Here is a 19,151-nt window from a genome sequence, read left to right on the forward strand (position 1 = left end):
TCCTGTAGATGACCTCCACAGTTAATGGTCCCCCTCCTTTTTTTTTTGCCACTATAGACAGTTGCCAGTATTAAATTAAAATGAATTAAAATGAAGGCTAAGTTCTGAATTCAGCCAATGATCTATCCAAATCATGTACAGATTGTTACAATACTATCCACTACTTTTCATTCATATGTATGAATAGTCATTTAAATATTTACATACTGACGATAGATTTTTAGGCCAATGAGAATTATAAAGAGGCAACCAACATTACCATTTCCAAATGATAAATGCAACCACCTCTAACTGAACTGGAGAAGATTTAAAGCATCAAGTATTTTAAAAAGTCACACTTGTGTGAGTAGCCTGTAGAAAATGAAGATCAAAATAACCTGCCTTTTCTAGGGTATCTGTAAATGACAATCTATAGAGCTGGTAGTCCATGCTTTAAATCTTCAAACACATGATTTTCTCAGCTGAGCAGCAATAGGGTTGATAATTTAAATATTCTTTTTTTTTCTCCCACCCCCCCCCATACTACCATTATAGAGACTGGATAACTTTGTCATTAAAGCCATGCTTAAAACTTAGCCCCTAGGCTGTGCTCACACATCCTTCAAAGAGGTAATTACAGCAGGATTCGGGTTGCCCAGGTTTAAAACCAGTTAAGATACAAAGTGATATTTACAATTGATGACTGAGCTCTTTCCACACTGTTACATTTAAATGGTTATATTATTAAAATATGTTAATGTAATGGCAATTTACAGTGAACTCTATTTTGTTTTAACAAATTATTTTGCCGTGTGAGAGCTGTAGCTGCTCATGTGCAGCAAAACACTTTTTGCAGACAGCCAGCACAGGACAGGACTTTGCTACTTCTCTCCAATAGGATCTATTTTTGCCCTAGTAAAGGAGTTTTGCAAGAGCACAAAACTTTGCTGAAGGCAGTTCTCCTACACATCAGGTCAGTTAGGGAAAGAACAAACTGAGAGAAAGCACAGGCTCTGCCTCTTGCAGGGAAAATTGGTACATGACTCACTGTCATTAATGCATCATTCCCAAGAAGTTAAATGACTCTTTCGTTAATAGCTCTTCATTCCAAGTGTTTTTCCTCTTACCCTACAGATGTATTGGTTCCGCTCGCCTGGAGAGAAGGTTTGTGAGCGCACTATCATGCTGTTCCTGACAAAGGGACGCTGTCTGGAGCTCCAGCTGGCCCTGTCCTTGGGTCGGACTGTTGCATTCTCATTAACTGGTTCCTCAGTGTTAGTCTCTTTATCAACCTATCAAAAGAAATGAGGTTTATAAGTAGTGTATCCAGACACATGCCACTGCATAGTTTCTATGTCTTCAGATTTTACAAGCATTCTTGTCACCTTACACGGGATGGAAAAAGACAAGTGGCAAAAATCATCTTGCACATAACAGAGAAACTACGACAAGTAAAGAAAAGCAAAACTCCCAAATGTGTAGAGGCACTGGGGGGAGTCTTTGAAGGTACCCTGTGTATCCAACAGAACCAAGGCTTTTGCCTTTGCTGTCCTGCAGATGGTGTGATACAGCCATGGTACAACAAGTGTTTTGGTTTGCCATTTGCAGAGATTATTATTATTGTTGTTATGACTCTGCATTTGTATTTATACTGGCTTTGTTCGGCATTTGCAGAAAAACGAGGTTCTGCCATGCCAGAGATGGTGCTCGTGCACTGCAAGCAGCAGCTGGGAAAGTTGCATTGCCCTGGCCCTTCCATACAGTCACACAGCCCCAAAGGCCCAGCAGTGGGGCTTCTACAGAGCTTTGCCAGCCTTGTGAAACCCAGGCAGAAGACATTTCTAGCTGCTGGCCCTCAGAAGGGGCTGCTGCCTAGTATGGTTACCCCAAGCGTGTCACGGGGAGCCTCAGGTGCAGCATCCCCATAGGTGGCGCAGTCTGTGCTAACACACAGCAATCACCTTGACAGCAGGGCTACAACGAGCACTGCAGCAGCTGGCACGTTTGGTATTACTGATGTGCATTGGGGCATTTTCTCCAACTCAGGTAGTTTAATGAGCTTCATGATTTTGAACGCACGGGTGATAAATACAAGGGCCTAAATAGCACAACTGCAGTCCTGAAAGGCTCTGGCACAAGATCATCTGTTGTGTGGCTGGTTTGTAATCAGGTCTGTCTTTTACTCACTGTCCAGGTCTAGCCCTGGCTTAGCGAAAGACTTACATGTGTGTCTAACCTTCAGATGGTCTCCTTGATGTCTCCCCTTGCTGAGTTAGAGCTCTGATCTATATTTGTCTGCTACCCAGAAGACTGTCAGTCCTTTTGTACCACAGCCTCGGTTCATTTGACATCTTTGCACATTAATTGGAAGTTAATTACAGTTTCAAGCAAGTCCACCGTCAAACTTTTGTATTGTCACAAACTTGAAGGATCAAGCTGTCACTCGTCTTTTTACCTTGTTATTTTACATAATTTTTACCTTGTTATTTTACAGAATCTGTAGGTCTAATATATGCACCAGTATTTTCAGTAAGGTGCTAAAAAGCATTCTTAAAATTTTATTTCTAGAGTTCGTGCTACCACATCAAGCATATCTGTATGAAAGGTTTTCTAAAGGTGCTCTCCAAATAGTAGAGTATAATTTTAGGTAAACAGTTGACAAGAACATGGGATTTGCTATGTGCAATGTGTGAGTAGTTCAACAGTACAGTTTAATGCACATTTTGGAATTTTATGTTAAATTAGTCTTTCTGCCTCTGCTCTGCTAAGCAGCTTTTGTATTTCATGCCCCAATATAAAGAGAAGAAATAATGAAATCCCCTCACTGGTTTAAAGATCTTGATCCCTGTTCTGTTTCTCCCTCTATTTATTAGAAGCGAAACAGAGCAGATAAATCAGAAGAAAATAGGCAACAACGAAATGGGCATGCAGAAATATTTTAACTACTGAACTGCACCTGTACCTTAAATATTCTCTCTGTGCAACAAAAAAAGGTGAAAACTGACATTTTTAATTAATCGTCTTTAACTTAAAAGCTCTGTGAAGCATATCTGTTAAATGCCTTCTGTATGGTTCAGAACGGACCACAAAAGTTTTGTTAAAAATACATACAAGTCCTACAGTAAATGCCGCATCAAATTGTGAATGCTCAGATGTGACAGATTTCTAGATTAACTGCTCAGAAACAGGTCTTCAGACATATAAAGATACCACAGGAATGCATATTCCAAAATACTCACCAGTGTTAGTATTACCGCAGCTTGCTGGCTTTCATGGCCCTCATCATCGTTCCCTCTGTCCTTGTCTTCCTCCATTTCTGCTGCATCAGTGAATAACCCCATGTCATCAGGACAGCTGCCTTCTACTGCCAGCTTAATGCCATCTTCCTCTTCGTCAACTATTTCATCAGATGCTTCTACGAGCATTTCTAACCTGTACAAACAAAAGTAGCCCAGGTTTATTCTTGAACTGATAAAGCCCACCATATCCAGCACAAAGGTATTGGAAGGCCTTCACCCATGTATAATGCACATGTTTTCCTGACAGGGAAAATGAGTGTCACTGAAATGTTTCCAAAAAGTTCACATGAAAGCACTTTTTATTATATGCACCAATAAAACCCAGCAAGCTCTACTACAGATCACCTTCAGGATCATTACAATAGCACTGTGCTATATACTATAGCTGTGTGCTGATAACATTGAAGGACTTTGGCCACAAAACCAATGAGCAAGTCCCTTCTTCCCCCGCAAAAAAGTATGTATTTATTTTTACACTGTAGCTAAAAAATTGCATGGAAACACCACTCAACATAGCAATGTAGCAAGAAGCTTCTTTCTGGGGAAAGTTCACAGCTTCTTCAAAAAGAAGATGATCAGTGGAAGCTGACTCTGTTGGGCAGCAGGTCTCCCTTCAAATCCTATTAATGCAACTAACACTTAATAGAACACATTTAGTACACCTCCAGTGGCTTAGACACCCCAAATGGGTTCACAGGAAGATGCGCATGGAGGGGCATTGGCAATGGGAGTTAACAGAGCAGCCAAGACACTGTAAACCTAAAAGAAGGTGAATGAATTGATCACAAAAGAGAATGAGTCTCCTCCCCACCATCTCCTCTGAAAGTACAGCCTTTCCATTTGTCTATGGAAAGGGAGAAGGAGCAGACTCAGGCCTGAACAGTAAGGGGAAAAAAGTGGTTTTACCAGTCTTCCTCAGAGCCCCTTTGCTCCTGTTCATCCTCCTCCTCCTCATCTTCAGCCAGCTCTTGTTCTACTGCTTCCAGCTCAGCAGATGTCCTCTCCAGCAGAGCTGACACAGCATCCTGCTTACAAGGAACGAGAGGGAAAAACAGAACGGAGTGATATATAACATAAGCAAAAAGAAAATCACAACTCACAAGAGCTGTATTACCCTGGTGCCAGCAAAAATGCGACTTAGATCACAAATACAAGGGTTTTGAATTGTCACCGTATCGCACATTAACTAATAAATCTCAATCAAAAATAGATTATTTGTAAAATGATAATGGAATCAAATATAGTTCTGTCTTCCTGTAGTACCTTGTCTCTCTTCTTGTAATATCACTAGGTTAAAAAAAAAAAAACACATTGCTCTTTAGAGTCACATTTTTAAATGTAGTTCTCTTAAGGAGGCATTGAAGCAGAAAAGCTTATTTAACTAGAAAAATTGGCAAGTGTTTTGCGTAAATGGCTTTTTTTAAGCATACAAATTCAAATAATGAATAGTAATTTTTAATACATGCATATGAAAGCCAATGGTAATGTTAATAAAAGCTTTGTTAAGATTATTTTCAAGAAGAAACAGCTCAAGTGTTGTGAACTGGAGCGCAGTTCTGTAATCCACTACGAAGCCTCATCCCTAGCCACATTTAGCAACAAGCTTGTAACACCATATAAGATCCACTCACACAAAAAGTCAATATGAACAAAACTGCATGACTAGGTCTTGGGGGAGGACAATTAATATGCACAAAATCATAGTGCTATGACAAGTAGAGTCTCTGGCTTTTTTCCTTGTTATTACAGTAATAGCCAACACATCACTCACCAAGTCCAGTGAGTCCGAAGACTGCTTGCTTAACAGAAACATGGATTCTTCATTCTGTTCCTTGTTTATTTTGCCAGGAATTTGCTTGCAAGGCAAAAGGTTGTACCACAGAGTACAAGTCTCATCAGAAAACGATAAATCTGCCAGACTGATATGAGTTCCAGCCTGCGCAAAAATAAAGGGAAAGAAAGAAGTTCATATCTGTCATTTTCCTGCGAGACAGCTGAAAATAAATTCTACAGAATTTATCAGGTAAATTAGGCAGCACAAATTTGACACGGATCTTAATTTTCTTTTTAACTGTACATTTTTTCTATTTCCCTCCCTTGCTAATTAAACAAAGAGAAATACATGGGAAGGCCCAAACTGTCCATTCTGCTGTCCATTTGTTTCAGTATATGGAATTTCTCCCCACATGCACGCACACAAATCCCTCTCTATCAACATATCATATGCCTGCTTTCTATAGCATTCAATAATGGAAAACTGTGTCAGTGAAACCTGCAGCGTCAACTCACGGGGCAGCAAGTTTTAGTCAATTTTTTCAGTTGTTTCACCACAAAAATCATCAATACAGCAAACAATAATGGATGACCTTGTTTGCTCTAACCAGTGAGGAAGCAGATGAAAAGACACTATATAAAGGAGATTAAGAAACCCTTTCATTTGGACAAGCACTAACATCCACTGAGTTGGCACTCTGGGAAATTATAAAATACTTGGTTTGGGGCTGTGCCTTGGAGATTACAACCCTTCGTTCTTTGGCAAAGCAAATTATTCTCACAGCTACTGGGCTGAGTACATAGCTCTTGCCAAGACTCTGGTCATGTTGCCCAGGGCTTTCTGCTGGGGGTCATATTCCAAAGTCTTTCATTTGATCCTGTGATTAGCCCTTATGTCTTTTGGTTTGTTGTTTTATATTTTTTTTTATATTTTTTTCCCTTCACCTTTGAATCCTCCATTCTGTTGCATTTTTGGTCTTTGACTGTTCCTCCACCTGAGGGGAAACCTCTTGGTTTTCTTCACATCAGTCAAGCTGATGAGTTCAGTCTGCTAACACACTGAGAAAGGCCAACACATCCCCCAGGAAGTAAGTTAACTTCTGCATTTTTGAAAGTGAGAGGCCATTCTCAGTAATCTGGTCTGATGAACCTTTACAGAATTCCAGCATCTCTTCAGGGCGTTTTAACTGAAAATCTCACTGTGCTACTAAGTCAGACTTGTGGTGAAAAAGTAGGCTGATTTGCACCAGAAAGTGCAAAAGCAATCTGAAAGTAAATGAAGCATCACTGATTAGGCAATGACAACAATTAACGACAGAATACAAGAAAGCTGGTTTGAAATAGGCTGGTCTGTGAATGTTATGCTTTATTATTATTTCTACAGATCACCAAGACTAAAAAAGTGGACTTAATATAACCTACAACAATGTGCAAAACTTTATTTAGCTTAATTTTGTTCTTTGGTAATAAGGTTTCAAGGTTTGGTAAGGAGGGTTCACAATGATTTATTTGGATGTATTGTGGCTCTCATTCAGCTTTTTACAGTCTAGTGTTAATGTTGCATTAAATATGTGATTTCTTAATATCTAAAACTGCAAAGCTGCAGTACCAGTCTATAGCTAAAGGCTTAAGGTAACGCAGTGTTAGAATTATCAAAACACCTCCTAAAACATCCATCCAGGCTTAGATTGTGTATCTGGAGTTTAACAGAAAGGCAGTATTTTAAGTATTAAATCAATAAGCATGAAAAGGAAAAAAAATCTGAAGCAAGTACTGTGAAATTTCAGTGGCCCTGACCCTCAAAAATTAGAGGAGACACAATAAACAAATGCATGCCAAAAAAAGCCAGCAGTAAACCTGCATACCAAGCACTCCTCCCGACGATTTCTACTGACAGCACACACGTCTATTCTCAGTGTCTTCTGGAGCAGTGTTACTTGGGAAATGGCCACTCTGAATAGCTCGTTGAATAAAATGGTCTCCATGGCCGGATGGACTTTTGTGCGGAACAGACAGCTGGTATCGGCTGAGGATGGAAGTACTGCTACTCTAATGTACCTGCCGGAAACAAAACAAAACCTTTACCTGTATTTAAACTAGCATTTGCTGGTGATGTGTGATAGAAGTTGACCCCAATCGTCTAAAGGACTGCACAGCAAGAAAATGAAACAGCAACAAATCAGAGGTGGAATCAAATAGGTGAAAAAGAGAGAAGGGGTCAAAAAACTACTCCCCCACCCCATGCCTTCCACAAGCATTTCCCCAAAAGGAATGTCTGCATCTGGGATGGTAGTAGCAGAAGAGGTAGCTATTTCTGTCCCTAACCAAATTTATCCTCTGGTGTAGTACTGGGAACAGTGAAGACCATGTCACAGACGGGAGGAAAAATGATGTTAATGTTAGTTACCAAAAAAAAATAAAAATGTAGAGGTAAAAACTAAAGTCTTAGAACTGTGGGAGCAGCACTGAAAAGCAGCAACATGTCCTTTAATCTTTTAAAAAAGCAAACGATACAAAAACTTCAAAGAAAACAGAAAACTAAGAAAAATGTGGAAGAAAATAGTTAGGGTCATAGCTGCTTAAGACTAATTCGTAAGACATGAAGTGAGACTTAGAAGAATGTGGCCTGAAAGCTTGAACTTCAGTTTAGGAAATATCTTGAAATTGTTAGGCAGCCACATTCTATTTATTTAACAAATACGCATGGATACTGTGTGAATAAAGGTAGTTATCACCTAACTTGAAAGTCTCACTTTAATAGTGATTTGATGGAGCGAAGACATTCCTAATGCAATTTGTCGATGTTATTTACCTAGTGCACAGCACCTCATACACACAAATAGAGAACCAGTAATTGTTCTGCATCTTCTCTGTGCCTACGCACTAACCTATTTCTGGTATTGGCTTTAAATATTATTGATACTCACTGTAGAACAGAATACAATGAAGCTATCTAAAGCAAGAAGAAAAAGTGGGTCAAGGAAAAGTATTCTGCAAAAAACTGAGAAAAAAATAAATTATTCTCCCCAGAGTTACAGCAGTATTACTGTATCTTTTGGTAGTGATTTTGTACATACTGTTAGTATTATTAAAAATTTGGTTTTATATGAAATGAAACAGAAGAAATTAGGTCTGGGAGAAGTTTGATTTTGCTTTCTGAATTTAGGTATATCTTTTATTCCCCAATTATGTTCAGCTTTTTGGGATAAAGAGTGAGATCTAAGTTGTTTGGTTATCAAGTATAGCCTGGAGAGCAGGCGTACAGCCTTTTGACAAACCAATCCCAAAGTTAAGTGGCAGTGTAATGTAATTTCAGTAATGCTGCTGTAGTATTCACCTAAGTGTAGCTGAGCAATTTGTATGGTCTACTGGAAGTAGCCGTTTTAGTAGATTAAGAAATACAATTAGGAAACGTTTAGAAAAGAAGTAGGAATAGTAGATAAAGTAAATTAAAATTGTGTTTAAAAGACAGTTCACTGGAGCATTCTTTTTAATATTTGTTAGCCAATTTACTGGCATCAGGCCAGAATGATGGGTAAACAGACAAATAAAAGATGAAGTGCTTACCAGTTTTGTTTAGCCTAAGTGCTAACTTTCATTTTAATTAAAAAAAAAAAAAAAAGTTTAAATGTCAATCAATGCCTCAGATTTTGCTGTGACAAACCTCTATCTTCCCAGGTGAACATAAATGCCCTTGACATAAATATTAAGTATTCCACTTTAATGTACAAATTTTCTGGTAACTTCTTTTTCCTGCAGCATTGATAGCATCTGTATAAGCTAAGTACTACTATGGTTAGAAATGTTTTATACATATTTTAGTGTTGTTAAGCAGTAAATCAATACATTCCTTTGAAAAATGTACACAATGTATTATTATACTCTCATATTTCAACACTACTACTCAGTGATTTTTTGACTTACACTTTAGAGCCAAGGGGGACGGAAAACGCTGGAAGATTTCTAAGCTGGCCTATGATTATCACAAAACTTGAATTGCTGTGGTCGTATCTGTTAAAGAAAGGACAACGTGAGGAAAGCTCATTGTTTGCATTTACATAGGAAGACAAATACTCCCTTTGCTGCTCACTCACCTGAGTCCTATCTGTACCTGGGCAGCCTCGAGAGTTGTTGCATCATCTTCACTATATACAGTGTCCTCGGTTTCGTTTGGTCTAGGGCAAACAAGCAAATACTCAATCATTAGGAAAATTGTACTTAGATTCAGCAATAATTGAGGTACGCACGCACAGAACGTATATGTATTCTCCTAACCAGGCTGATTTAATTGCAGCACGCAGTCCAAATGAGAATTTCACGGCCTACACAATAGCAACTCCTGTTTTAAGATAGTTGGTGCCTGGATGTTTTGACAACTCCAGTAATGAGCTGTAAAGGCCTTTTAATGATTGCTGAAGCAAACCAGACTAACAGGCAAGGGAAAAACTGATGACTTTTTATACACGTTTAGTACTTCTTTATCCCCCTGGACACAAAATTGGAAAGTACGGTTTCTGATAAGCATCGGACCACATGTATGCTGTATACGAAATACGGCTTCAGAGAACATTTAAGAGGAACTCTATAATGAAGAGGTTTCTGTGCAAACAAGAAAGATCTTTCTTCTGAGCCTGTTTTCAAAGCCATTCAAAGAACCAAAAGGACTCAATCCTTGCAGCTGAAGAGCAACTCCAGTACAGAATGGAATTACAGAGAATCAGTGTGACAAAAACAAACAAACAAGCAAAATACAGTAATTTTCTGTGAGGTTTGAATGAGGACGTGGTATTAATGTGTTTCAATGATCTTTAAAAACAGACTGTTGGGATCAATAAATGCTGGTCAAAATAGGAAATGTGGAGAATGATGCAGATATTCCATATGTTACCAAGCGTTATTTTAAGACTCTACATCTAGAGGTTTCCCGTTCCTATTCATTTCCTAGCAGCTGGCTAATATGATAGGGTGTATTTATTTCCTCCCCTGCCTTAAATTACTCAACACAAAGGACTGGTCTATATAGTGGAAATCACAGAACTGGAGCACACCAAGAATTTTTAAGTTATTCCATACGGAGTGCTCATAAAGATACTAAACATAAGTGAACCACACAGAGGCACTTACTACCTCTTCACTACTTCCTACTCAGTAAGAATTAAGAATGCTGAGACCTGGAACTATCACAGAAAACTTAGTACCTGTAAATCTTGGCTTGCACAAATGGCAAGAGTTTGCTTTTGTGTACAGGCTGAGGGGATGCAACCGTCCCCTCTTCTCTCTTCCTGAGTAATAGAGCAGGTCTCTTCCTGAATAACCCCAGGGAGAAGACAGGAATTTTGTCTGTTTTCCAGCTATCCCTCCAGTCACTGGAGAGGACAGCTAAAGAGCTTCACAGAACATCCATGGCTTTTAGTTTCATGGTTGTTCATTTCTATCCATTGCGCTTATAACCAGAGCAGAAGTGATCTGATCACAGTGGCTCAGAACTGAAAGTGGAAAGACAATAATGGAATGGCTAGTGAATTAAACCAAACAATCACAGTCACTTAGTCAAGTGGAGGCTGAATTTTCTGAGTGGTTGAGGCTGGAAGGGCCCTCGAGGTCATCTGGTCCAATCCCCCTGCTCAAGCAGGGACACCTACAGCAGACAGCCTAGGACCATATCCTGGCAGCTTTGAAGATCTCCAAGATCTTCAAAGAAGGAAGCAAGTCTCCACTACCACTTCAAAGGAAGAACTCTGCTACCTCTCTGGGCAACCTATTCTAGAGCTCCATCACCCATACAGCAAGGAAATGCTTTCTGAAAGAAGTAGTGCTGTCCTTTTTATACACAGAAGTTTACTTCAGTGTAAGAAAATGCTTTATGTCTAACTGAACATAGGGAGCAAACTACTAGGATTCAGAATTCAGGGTGGGTCCGTGATCTACGCTGGGATGGAATGGCCACTGTAATACTTCATGACAAATCCTTTTTTTATTTTTTTTATTTGTGCTTTTCTATTTAGTGAAATCCATTTTTGTTACCTTTTAATTTATGGAAGACTGCGCAAGTAGAAATACCTTCACCAGAGGCCAATAAAGCCTGTTTATGATACCATAATACACCTTTATCTGTCCTAATAAAAAAGCATTTAGCCTGGCAACAGAAGACATGCATCTACATCTTTGTAAGCATCCTGCAAAAATACCCCTCAGAATACTCAAAGGACAAAAAATTCTTAATGTCAAGAATTTGCCAACACTGAGATAGAAAATAAAGATTTTAGTTTCTCTCACAGTTTGCAACAGTCTTCTGTTATCCAGTCTAAAGTTTATTCTTCTTGCTGCTAGAAGAGTGAAAATACCACAGAAACAAGTGTGAAGAATCCCATGGAAGTCATGTCTTGTCAAAAAGCAATGGCAGCAAATACTTTTCTTCTTGTATGCTGTCCACCACAGTGCAATGTGAATATTAAACCCTAGCCTGGATTATTTTTATACTAAAGTTTCAACTAGGGATCTTCTCATCTTTCCAATCCCCACTTTTTAACAAAGCAAATATTCAAGCAAAATGCTTTGCAGTCATAAAATTCAGATAAAACAATAAGTAACAAAAGTCGCTCTGAGCAGTGTCAATACAGCCACATGGCAGAACCTGCACAGAATGTCTAAACTCCTTACGCTGATACTACATAACTGCTTATGGAAATGTGTAATTTTGGGTGGAAAACCTTGCATTATTTCTCAAACCTACTGTTTCACAGAAGCTTCATATACACCACTATCTCCAGCTACAGACTCATCAGACACGGCAGCAGATACACAAGCTGTTTTCTCCGCAAGCAGGTGACCAGCTGCTCTTCTTGGTAAGTCAACACCTAAGAAAAGAAAGAAGAAGGAAAATTAGTCAAAGAGATTAATAGTCAGGAAAAGAGAAGTGCATAGCTTAGAAAGCTGTCAAGTTGAAAGCAGTGACCCTTAACTGAGTATCACAGACTGGTTTTGTTCCACATCATTAAACATTCTGAGACTGTATTACTCTTACCGCATATTCTGTCTAGGGGATATTTCCAAACTGATGAACTTCAAAATGTACAACTACTATTCCTTTCCAAAGATACATGCTTCTATCATCACCTGTATCAGTTGAGCTAGTTATTATCCTTCATTATCTTCATTATATTAACTCCAATTATCCTGATCTTTGAACCTGCATTTGCCATGTTCACATTCTGCACTGTTGTAACACTTCAGCTACATGCAAAGTGACTGAGTGCTGACTGTTTATTAAATATTCACAAGTCAGACAGAAGCTCTCTTCCCAGCAATTTAACAACTAGAAATGAAAAACACCCTCTAGTTTACTATCATCAATTTTTTATTTTATTTTATGAAGTCTTTACTATCAGCTACTGCTCACCTTTAATCTTCAGCTCCTACTCATCTGCTAGTCTCACAGAGCGAGGCAGCAGCACTCAGTGAAAGCCACGCTCTGCAGTGTGGTATGGTGAGGGCCTGTGCAGTACTTTTATCTGCCGACGGGTGAGGATGTTGATATGCATTATCGTCCCCACCTGAATCATGACTTTACATCTTGTTAAGATGTTTAAAATTTAAGGCTTCAGATTAGATGATTGATTGCTGCATTTGTGCTTTTATTTATGGCAGTAGGAATGCTTTTTCCTTGATGATGAAGTGCTCTTTCCCTTCCCCCCCCCACGAGGGGTGAAGGTGATGACATGATTTATTGATTACCCTTAGGAATTACCACAGCAGCCTGAATTGACTTTGACAATGACAGAGACTGACTGTGGAAGAACTACATGATATTCCAACTTGGTTTCTGACAGCAGGGACATGTACAGAGGGGCAAATGTGTGTATGGTTCACCTGTGGAGAGAAGTCAGGGACAGACAGAAGGTGGTGAGCACTGCATCTAAATAGCCATGGGAGCTTACGACATGAAAATACTACCTATACCGTCTTCTGCTGTTAGTCTACCCCCAAATTCAGATTCTGTAGTATTCAGACTCGTAGTCTTGTAAAACTTGTACTATCAGGCTGAGATTTTCTGTGCAGGTTTTATGTCTCAAGCTGAGTTTGCTGTAAACCTTCCCATTCACCACTGCAGCAGCTCCAAGAGGGAAATTAAAGTAGGAGCACTGAACCTACCCCAGCTCCATACCTCACTTCTAATGTATTGAAGCCTCACCACGAGGCCCATTTTACTGTGGAAACTTGTAGTATAGGAAGCTTAATTCATTCATTTCTGGCTTTTCAAAATCTGAGTACTCATTTTGGCAATCTAAATGCAGATTTTAAAATAATATATGGGACCCTATATAAGAAAGTATCAGTGATGAATACCAGGATGAATTTATACTTTAAAATCGTAACTGTCTATAGACTTAAAAGATACCCTGACATTACCCAGAATTACAGGTCCTCAAAAAGACAACCACATAATGCCTTTGAAAAATGTATTTCTTTAAATCATTATTTCTCCAAAAAAATGATTCCTCACAGCCCTGTGTTCCTAAATTCCAAACAGTCTTAAATTCAGCTTTCAGACCAGATGGATTGCAGCCAGATTGCAAAGACAGACAGAAAGTTGGTAGTTTGGAAAGGATATGCTGCTGAAATATGCGCAGGGAAATTAACTATTTGTTCCATGTTCTGTAAGATAGCTCTAAAACAAAATAACTACTGTGTTACATTATATTGAAAGGACAAAGGACAAAATGACACTTCCTCTCCCTCTCTGATATTGCACTAAGCTGAGCTAATGAACCAAAAGATGTTACAATTCCTTGATATTTTAAAAAAATAATAATTTGCTCGTTAAAATGTGTCTATGTCCTGGTACTTTTTTTCTTTTTTGGCAAACTGGCAAATTCCTGGCACAAGAGTTCAAACTTGGTAACTTATCTGGACAATGCACTCTCTAGCTAGGCTATAGTTTAATTCTAAGACACCCAAACTTCTCTGTTAGATACTTCACTGTTAGCTCAGCCCCAAAAATGCAGAACTGGGAATATCACGTGCTGATGAGATACATTTCATGTTGTGTTTTTTTTTTTCTTGCTCAGTGCTAGAGGAAATCTGGCTCCTTTGGTTCTTCATTGGCAAAATGGATCTGCTGCATGACACTAGGAAAAGTCAATAAGTAAACGTGCAGAGAAAGCACAACGTACTGTCAACCTCAACAACTGGCAGCAAAGTCAGCGCTCTAAGGACAAGCCTTTGAGTCCTGGCAGCTGGGATTTTTGAAGTTCTGACTCTGCGAAAGGCTGTGACAATGTGAGAACCCTGGGTTGCACTACCTTTACTACAGACTAGGAGCGGAATTCATTACATCTAAATCTGCCATCTCAAAGTTAACATTACCCAGTTACCAAGGATACTTCAATAACTCACAGGACAATTCATCCATCTTCCTTACAGGGAAGCAAGTTTTGGGATCAGACAACTCATCCTTTTGGAAGTTACCCACAGACTGTAGGGAGAACCTAGACTAGCTTAGGTGCTCTGTTTTAACTCGCAGGTGGATAAAAAGCTGAAAGCTATGAAATCCATGTTAAAAATGGGCAGAGAGTATCACTATGGCACATGGTAACTTGTCCTGTCCCTCAGCTCACATCCAAAATGAACTGCAGATCTTTTGGTGACAGCAGGTTCAAATACACACAAAAATTCAAACTCTACGTCCAGAAATCTCTTTTACTGAGGGTGCCAGCTTGTAACTTACCCTTCAGTGAGAAACAAAGCGTCTGATTTCAAGTTACCAAGAAATACCACAAGGTATTTTTGCCCTATCCCCACACATTCTGTCAATACATAAGGACACCTTGCCTCCTTGTCTTCAAGATCCAGCTTTCATTTTTTCTATTACTTTTCAGGCTATAAAGTCTGTAACACATAAATTTCCCTTCTGAGACAGCTGTTGAACAAATGTAGATGGAACTGGGGTGATCACAGCTCTCTGCACCTGAAGCTAGAAGTTATGTAGTGTCCTTTTAAACTACTGCCCACAATGACAAACACATGTTCAAGCTACTCCTCAGCTACAGGAGATATCTCTATTCAAAAGTCATCTGTTAGTACGAAATCTTCACATTACGTATACATTTGACATTACATTTTTTTTTAATTACCTGAACTTCCTTCATGTAGAGAAGGCAGAGGCTGCCTAATGCTTTCATTAAGATCTTTATCGTCTGTAGGAATCTGAGATCCTGCTCTGGCTTCAGAGTCCAATAACATTTGGTTCTCACAGAGACTAATGCCTGCAAAATCACCTGAAAGGTCACAGTCTTCAAAGTCTGTAGTGAGGTGATGCAGAGGGGAATTTTGAGCTGAGACAGAAAATGCAGCTTCTAAAACCAAAGGGGAGCCCGGGGGGGACAAGGAGGAGAGTGAGGACCTGGAAGACAGCGATGTCACAGATTTGGGAGGCTCAGTCAGTTTGGGGTGGTCTGCAGCTGAAGGAGAGTCACTGTAACCCAGTCTCCCATGGGAGCTGACCACTTCGTTTTCATGAATAGTAGTGATAGGCCCCGAAGGAATGTAACCACTTTTTTCCTGCAATATGAAGTCAAGCTTATACTGATAGTCCAAGTCTGTTATCTGATCGCCTGGGTTATAGTAGAGATCCGTGGAGCTGAGTGAGTTTAGCGACCCTCTGCTTGATGTATTCAGAGACCCCCGGCTGGATGCCAGCGATCCCAAACTGCTCCCTGAAGACACAGACAATGTGCTAGCTGAGAGGCTGCAAAGAAAGAACAAAAACATACACTGATGTTACTAAACAGAACCAGCAGAAACAGTAGGAGCAGAGATAAGACTGACTGGGAGCTGCACCGTAACGATTTCTTACACTGAATGCTGCTCAGGGCATTTTTTATGCGATCATACGTGGTTTAGCTCAGTGTGCCCAACCTGCACACCATCAGGGCACTTTAAACAGCTTTATGGCCTGTTCCCAGGGCCCTTTTCTTCCGGAGAAGGCTGCGGGTTTGACAAACTGGTCTGGCAGTGACAGCAGCTTTCTCAGCTGCTCTGCTCCCTCAAATGACCCTGGTGTGGGTGCTCATGGGGGTCAATGTCACAGCAAAAGAAAGAGCTTGTGACAGCAGAAGACTGCTGCCACCTCCAGAGAAATATATGCAGCCTGCTCTTTGCCGAAGCACATGGGAGAAATGGCAGCTTTCAGAAGCAGAGGACTCACAGCAGAACTACTTCATGTCTGTAAGACACTCCGCACGCACAGGAAATACATAAGCTTGGCACAGGCTGTAATACGCGATCTTTTCCTCTTAATAAGCGAAGATAAGGAGCCCTGCCAAGCCAGAGAAACTGTGTGCCACTGACTTGGCTCAGGAGGACTCTGATGGGGGAAAAACAGCAGGAAAAATAATTCAAGGCAATCCCCTTTAAAGAAACAAGATCATAAACTACAGTAAAAAAGGGTGGGGTGGTGGATTTTTAGAAGTCTAGAAGACTCTTTCTCTAACTGATCACCAATCAAGACGCAATTTACAGGATCTGGCTGAGATGTCTGAAATTGCTAAGCCATTTTAGACCCCCAAAATAGGATGGTATGGCTTATTGTGAGGGGACCTTTAAAAATGCTTTAAAACATTTTTCCTCTTAAAAACCCATTTGTATTTTTCAAGCAGTACCCAAACATTAATGCAGCTGTTTGACTGGTGTATCCCACTGGGATACATACGGAGTTTGACCAAATTCAGGAATTTGTAAATAGACGTAATGGACACATGGTTTGGTGGCCCAGGGTGCAGTCCAGAAATGGGAGAAACTCTTCCTTAGGACCATACATGAGCTGTTAAATATGAGAATTCCCATCAGAGCACTGAGTTTGAGTTCACAGTTGCTGTAACTGATTACTACGTTGTTATCACTATGAATTTCATGAACCCACAGTCATATTTTGAAACAATGACTGAGGAAAATATATCCTGCAGAGGGTACTTCTCTGTCTACAGAAAGCACAAGTCAGAGTTGAAGAATGAAATCAGAACCACCTATTCACACAAGTATTTACACGTACACATGCATGCACTGAGCCTCTCTGGTCATTATGCAGATCAAAGGCTGCACTTCTCATTTTACACAGATGCCTGAGGAACAATTTTGTCTCCTCAGTGACAGCATTGTGGAGATCTGACCAATTAGGGAATTCACAATTTGTTTATTTATTTACACTGGAGCAAGAAAATGTACCTCTGTTTAATTATAGAAGCAATGCAAAAATAAATCCATTTAATCCGGTCTTGAATATTTACTAAAAATCTGAAGGTACACCAGGTTCACACAGAGGCAGAATGCTTGAAGCTATTATACTTGCATTTTCTTACTTTAATATTAAACAAATTTTGTTCAGCCTCCAGCTAAGAGAAAAATCCAAGACAACCAAGTCCACCAGCCTGTTGCTGAAGCCCGGTTTTACATTCTGCAGTACAGCCTCACCTCCTAAGCTGCGAATGCAAATAAGTAGTCAGTTTTGTAGTTTCTTCAAGTTTCTGTACCAACTCTTTTCTTCTCTCCTCCAGTTTCAACCTGGAAACAGAGGTACACGTAAGTAGAGAAAAGCATTACTGAATAGTCACAAGGCTAAAATACCTCATGGTAAGACAGAAACACAGTGAACATCCCTCGTTTTCATCTGGTTGCTGACTACTAAAATCCAAGAGGCTGCACTAGCTCTCAATCCTATCATTAAACCCCAACCACTTCAGCAGAGTGACTTTGACTGCAGAATACTAAGCACTGCAACGAGCCTGCTAAGCGTGCAAGTGAGCAGCACGTTGGTACGTTCATACTGCACCAAGTGAAACAAGGACTGACACACAAACACTGGGAAAACAGCTACAACTTCAGGAAAATAAGATCTGCACTACTACTGTCTTAAAAAGCCATGCTACAGCTTGGCTCCTCACTTAGTATAGTTTCAGGGGAAGACAACAGCAGCACCACAAACAGCAAAAGAACACCGATACCACTACTGACACTGACAACGCGAGAACTTGGGGTAGCGCTGCAGGGAGTTTAATATTAAAGCTCTCCCTTTGATCTCAGAGTCTTCCTAAAGACAAAGCACAATAAATAGGCCGGATCCAAATGTAAAGTTCTGAGATGGCGGATCCCATTTAGGAGTCCTTGGTAAAAATATCTACATTCCCAACTGTTTTTTCATCACATCTGAGCAACACAGCATTGTAATGCTCATTACTGAGGCTCACCTTTATTACAAAGCAGGATTATTACCTCCTGCACTGCCATCCAGCCTAGCTCTACAGCTCCAAACGGTAGAGTTCTCCCACCCCTTTCGGCTGGCTGCTTACAGAAAGGATTCAATAACCCTTACAGTGGCTTTTCCTTTTATAACTCCCTTTTATCACTCCATTTGCAACACCAAATAAATTGCTTTCCCTCAGTGGTTTCAGCTAAAACCCTGCTGTAGTTGTGGATTAGTGTATTCTCTAGCCCCTGTTCAGTCAACTGATACATGTAACAAGTTCTTAAGCAACTAATCTGAGGGACAACAAAAATTACTCTAAAAAGGTTTCAGGTCCATTCTCAGAAACCTTTCCTCTGGCCTTTCTGGCATCTCAAAGACGTGTAAATTAAAATTCAACTGCAGAGAAACACTTCAAAGAACAAAACCAAAAATCAACCATTGCTTTCTTATGCAAACTGAAGGAAATACTCCAGAGTTCCCAGAACTCGCTCCCCCAGTGCAAGATACCAGTTAAAAGGCATTAAGTCCTCGATTCAACAAAGCATGAAAAGCACTTGCTTACACCCATGCTCATTCAGCGAGCGAATCTGGGTTATGCAAAGGTGAAGAAGTTACCCCGAGGTCAGCCAGGGTGTGAACTTCCACTTCACTGCGCACACTGCGTGTGCTCCTACACCGTGGTAACGCCTTCATCTGCCAATACCTGCTGGTGCTGGTAAAAGCATAACGCGGTATTTCATTCCCTGCTCATGCACACAGGTTTCCCAGCCAAGAATTAAGCTCAACTGGGGTATCAGACATTCCCTCCCAGCACTTTTAACTATATAGTGCCTTCTGCCTTCTTTTAAAGCACAATCTAT

The 19,151-nt window shown here is 40.1% G+C and overlaps 1 protein-coding gene across 3 annotated transcripts in view; it reads right to left on the bottom strand.

The window, feature by feature from the left end:
* The window catches only part of WWC2 (WW and C2 domain containing 2), a 99,112-nt gene that overhangs the window by 12,369 nt on the left and 67,592 nt on the right, over positions 1-19,151 (bottom strand). For all 3 annotated transcript variants that reach the window (XR_014317443.1, XR_014317444.1, XM_082759676.1), the window contains exons 10-19: positions 17,520-17,609; positions 15,185-15,798; positions 11,785-11,908; positions 9,146-9,226; positions 8,976-9,062; positions 6,917-7,109; positions 5,050-5,214; positions 4,185-4,303; positions 3,219-3,411; positions 1,107-1,271 (exon numbers count right to left, since the gene is read on the bottom strand). Coding sequence is in view for 1 of the 3 variants with exons in the window: in XM_082759676.1 (XP_082615802.1) it covers positions 1,107-1,271; positions 3,219-3,411; positions 4,185-4,303; positions 5,050-5,214; positions 6,917-7,109; positions 8,976-9,062; positions 9,146-9,226; positions 11,785-11,908; positions 15,185-15,798; positions 17,520-17,609 (1,831 nt within the window). In the remaining 2 variants the exon portion in view is untranslated. The remainder of the gene's footprint in view (positions 1-1,106; positions 1,272-3,218; positions 3,412-4,184; positions 4,304-5,049; positions 5,215-6,916; positions 7,110-8,975; positions 9,063-9,145; positions 9,227-11,784; positions 11,909-15,184; positions 15,799-17,519; positions 17,610-19,151) is intronic.

The sequence above is a fragment of the Aythya marila genome, assembly GCF_965140915.1.
Source record: "Aythya marila genome assembly, chromosome: 4".
Taxonomy (NCBI): Eukaryota; Metazoa; Chordata; class Aves; order Anseriformes; family Anatidae; genus Aythya; species Aythya marila.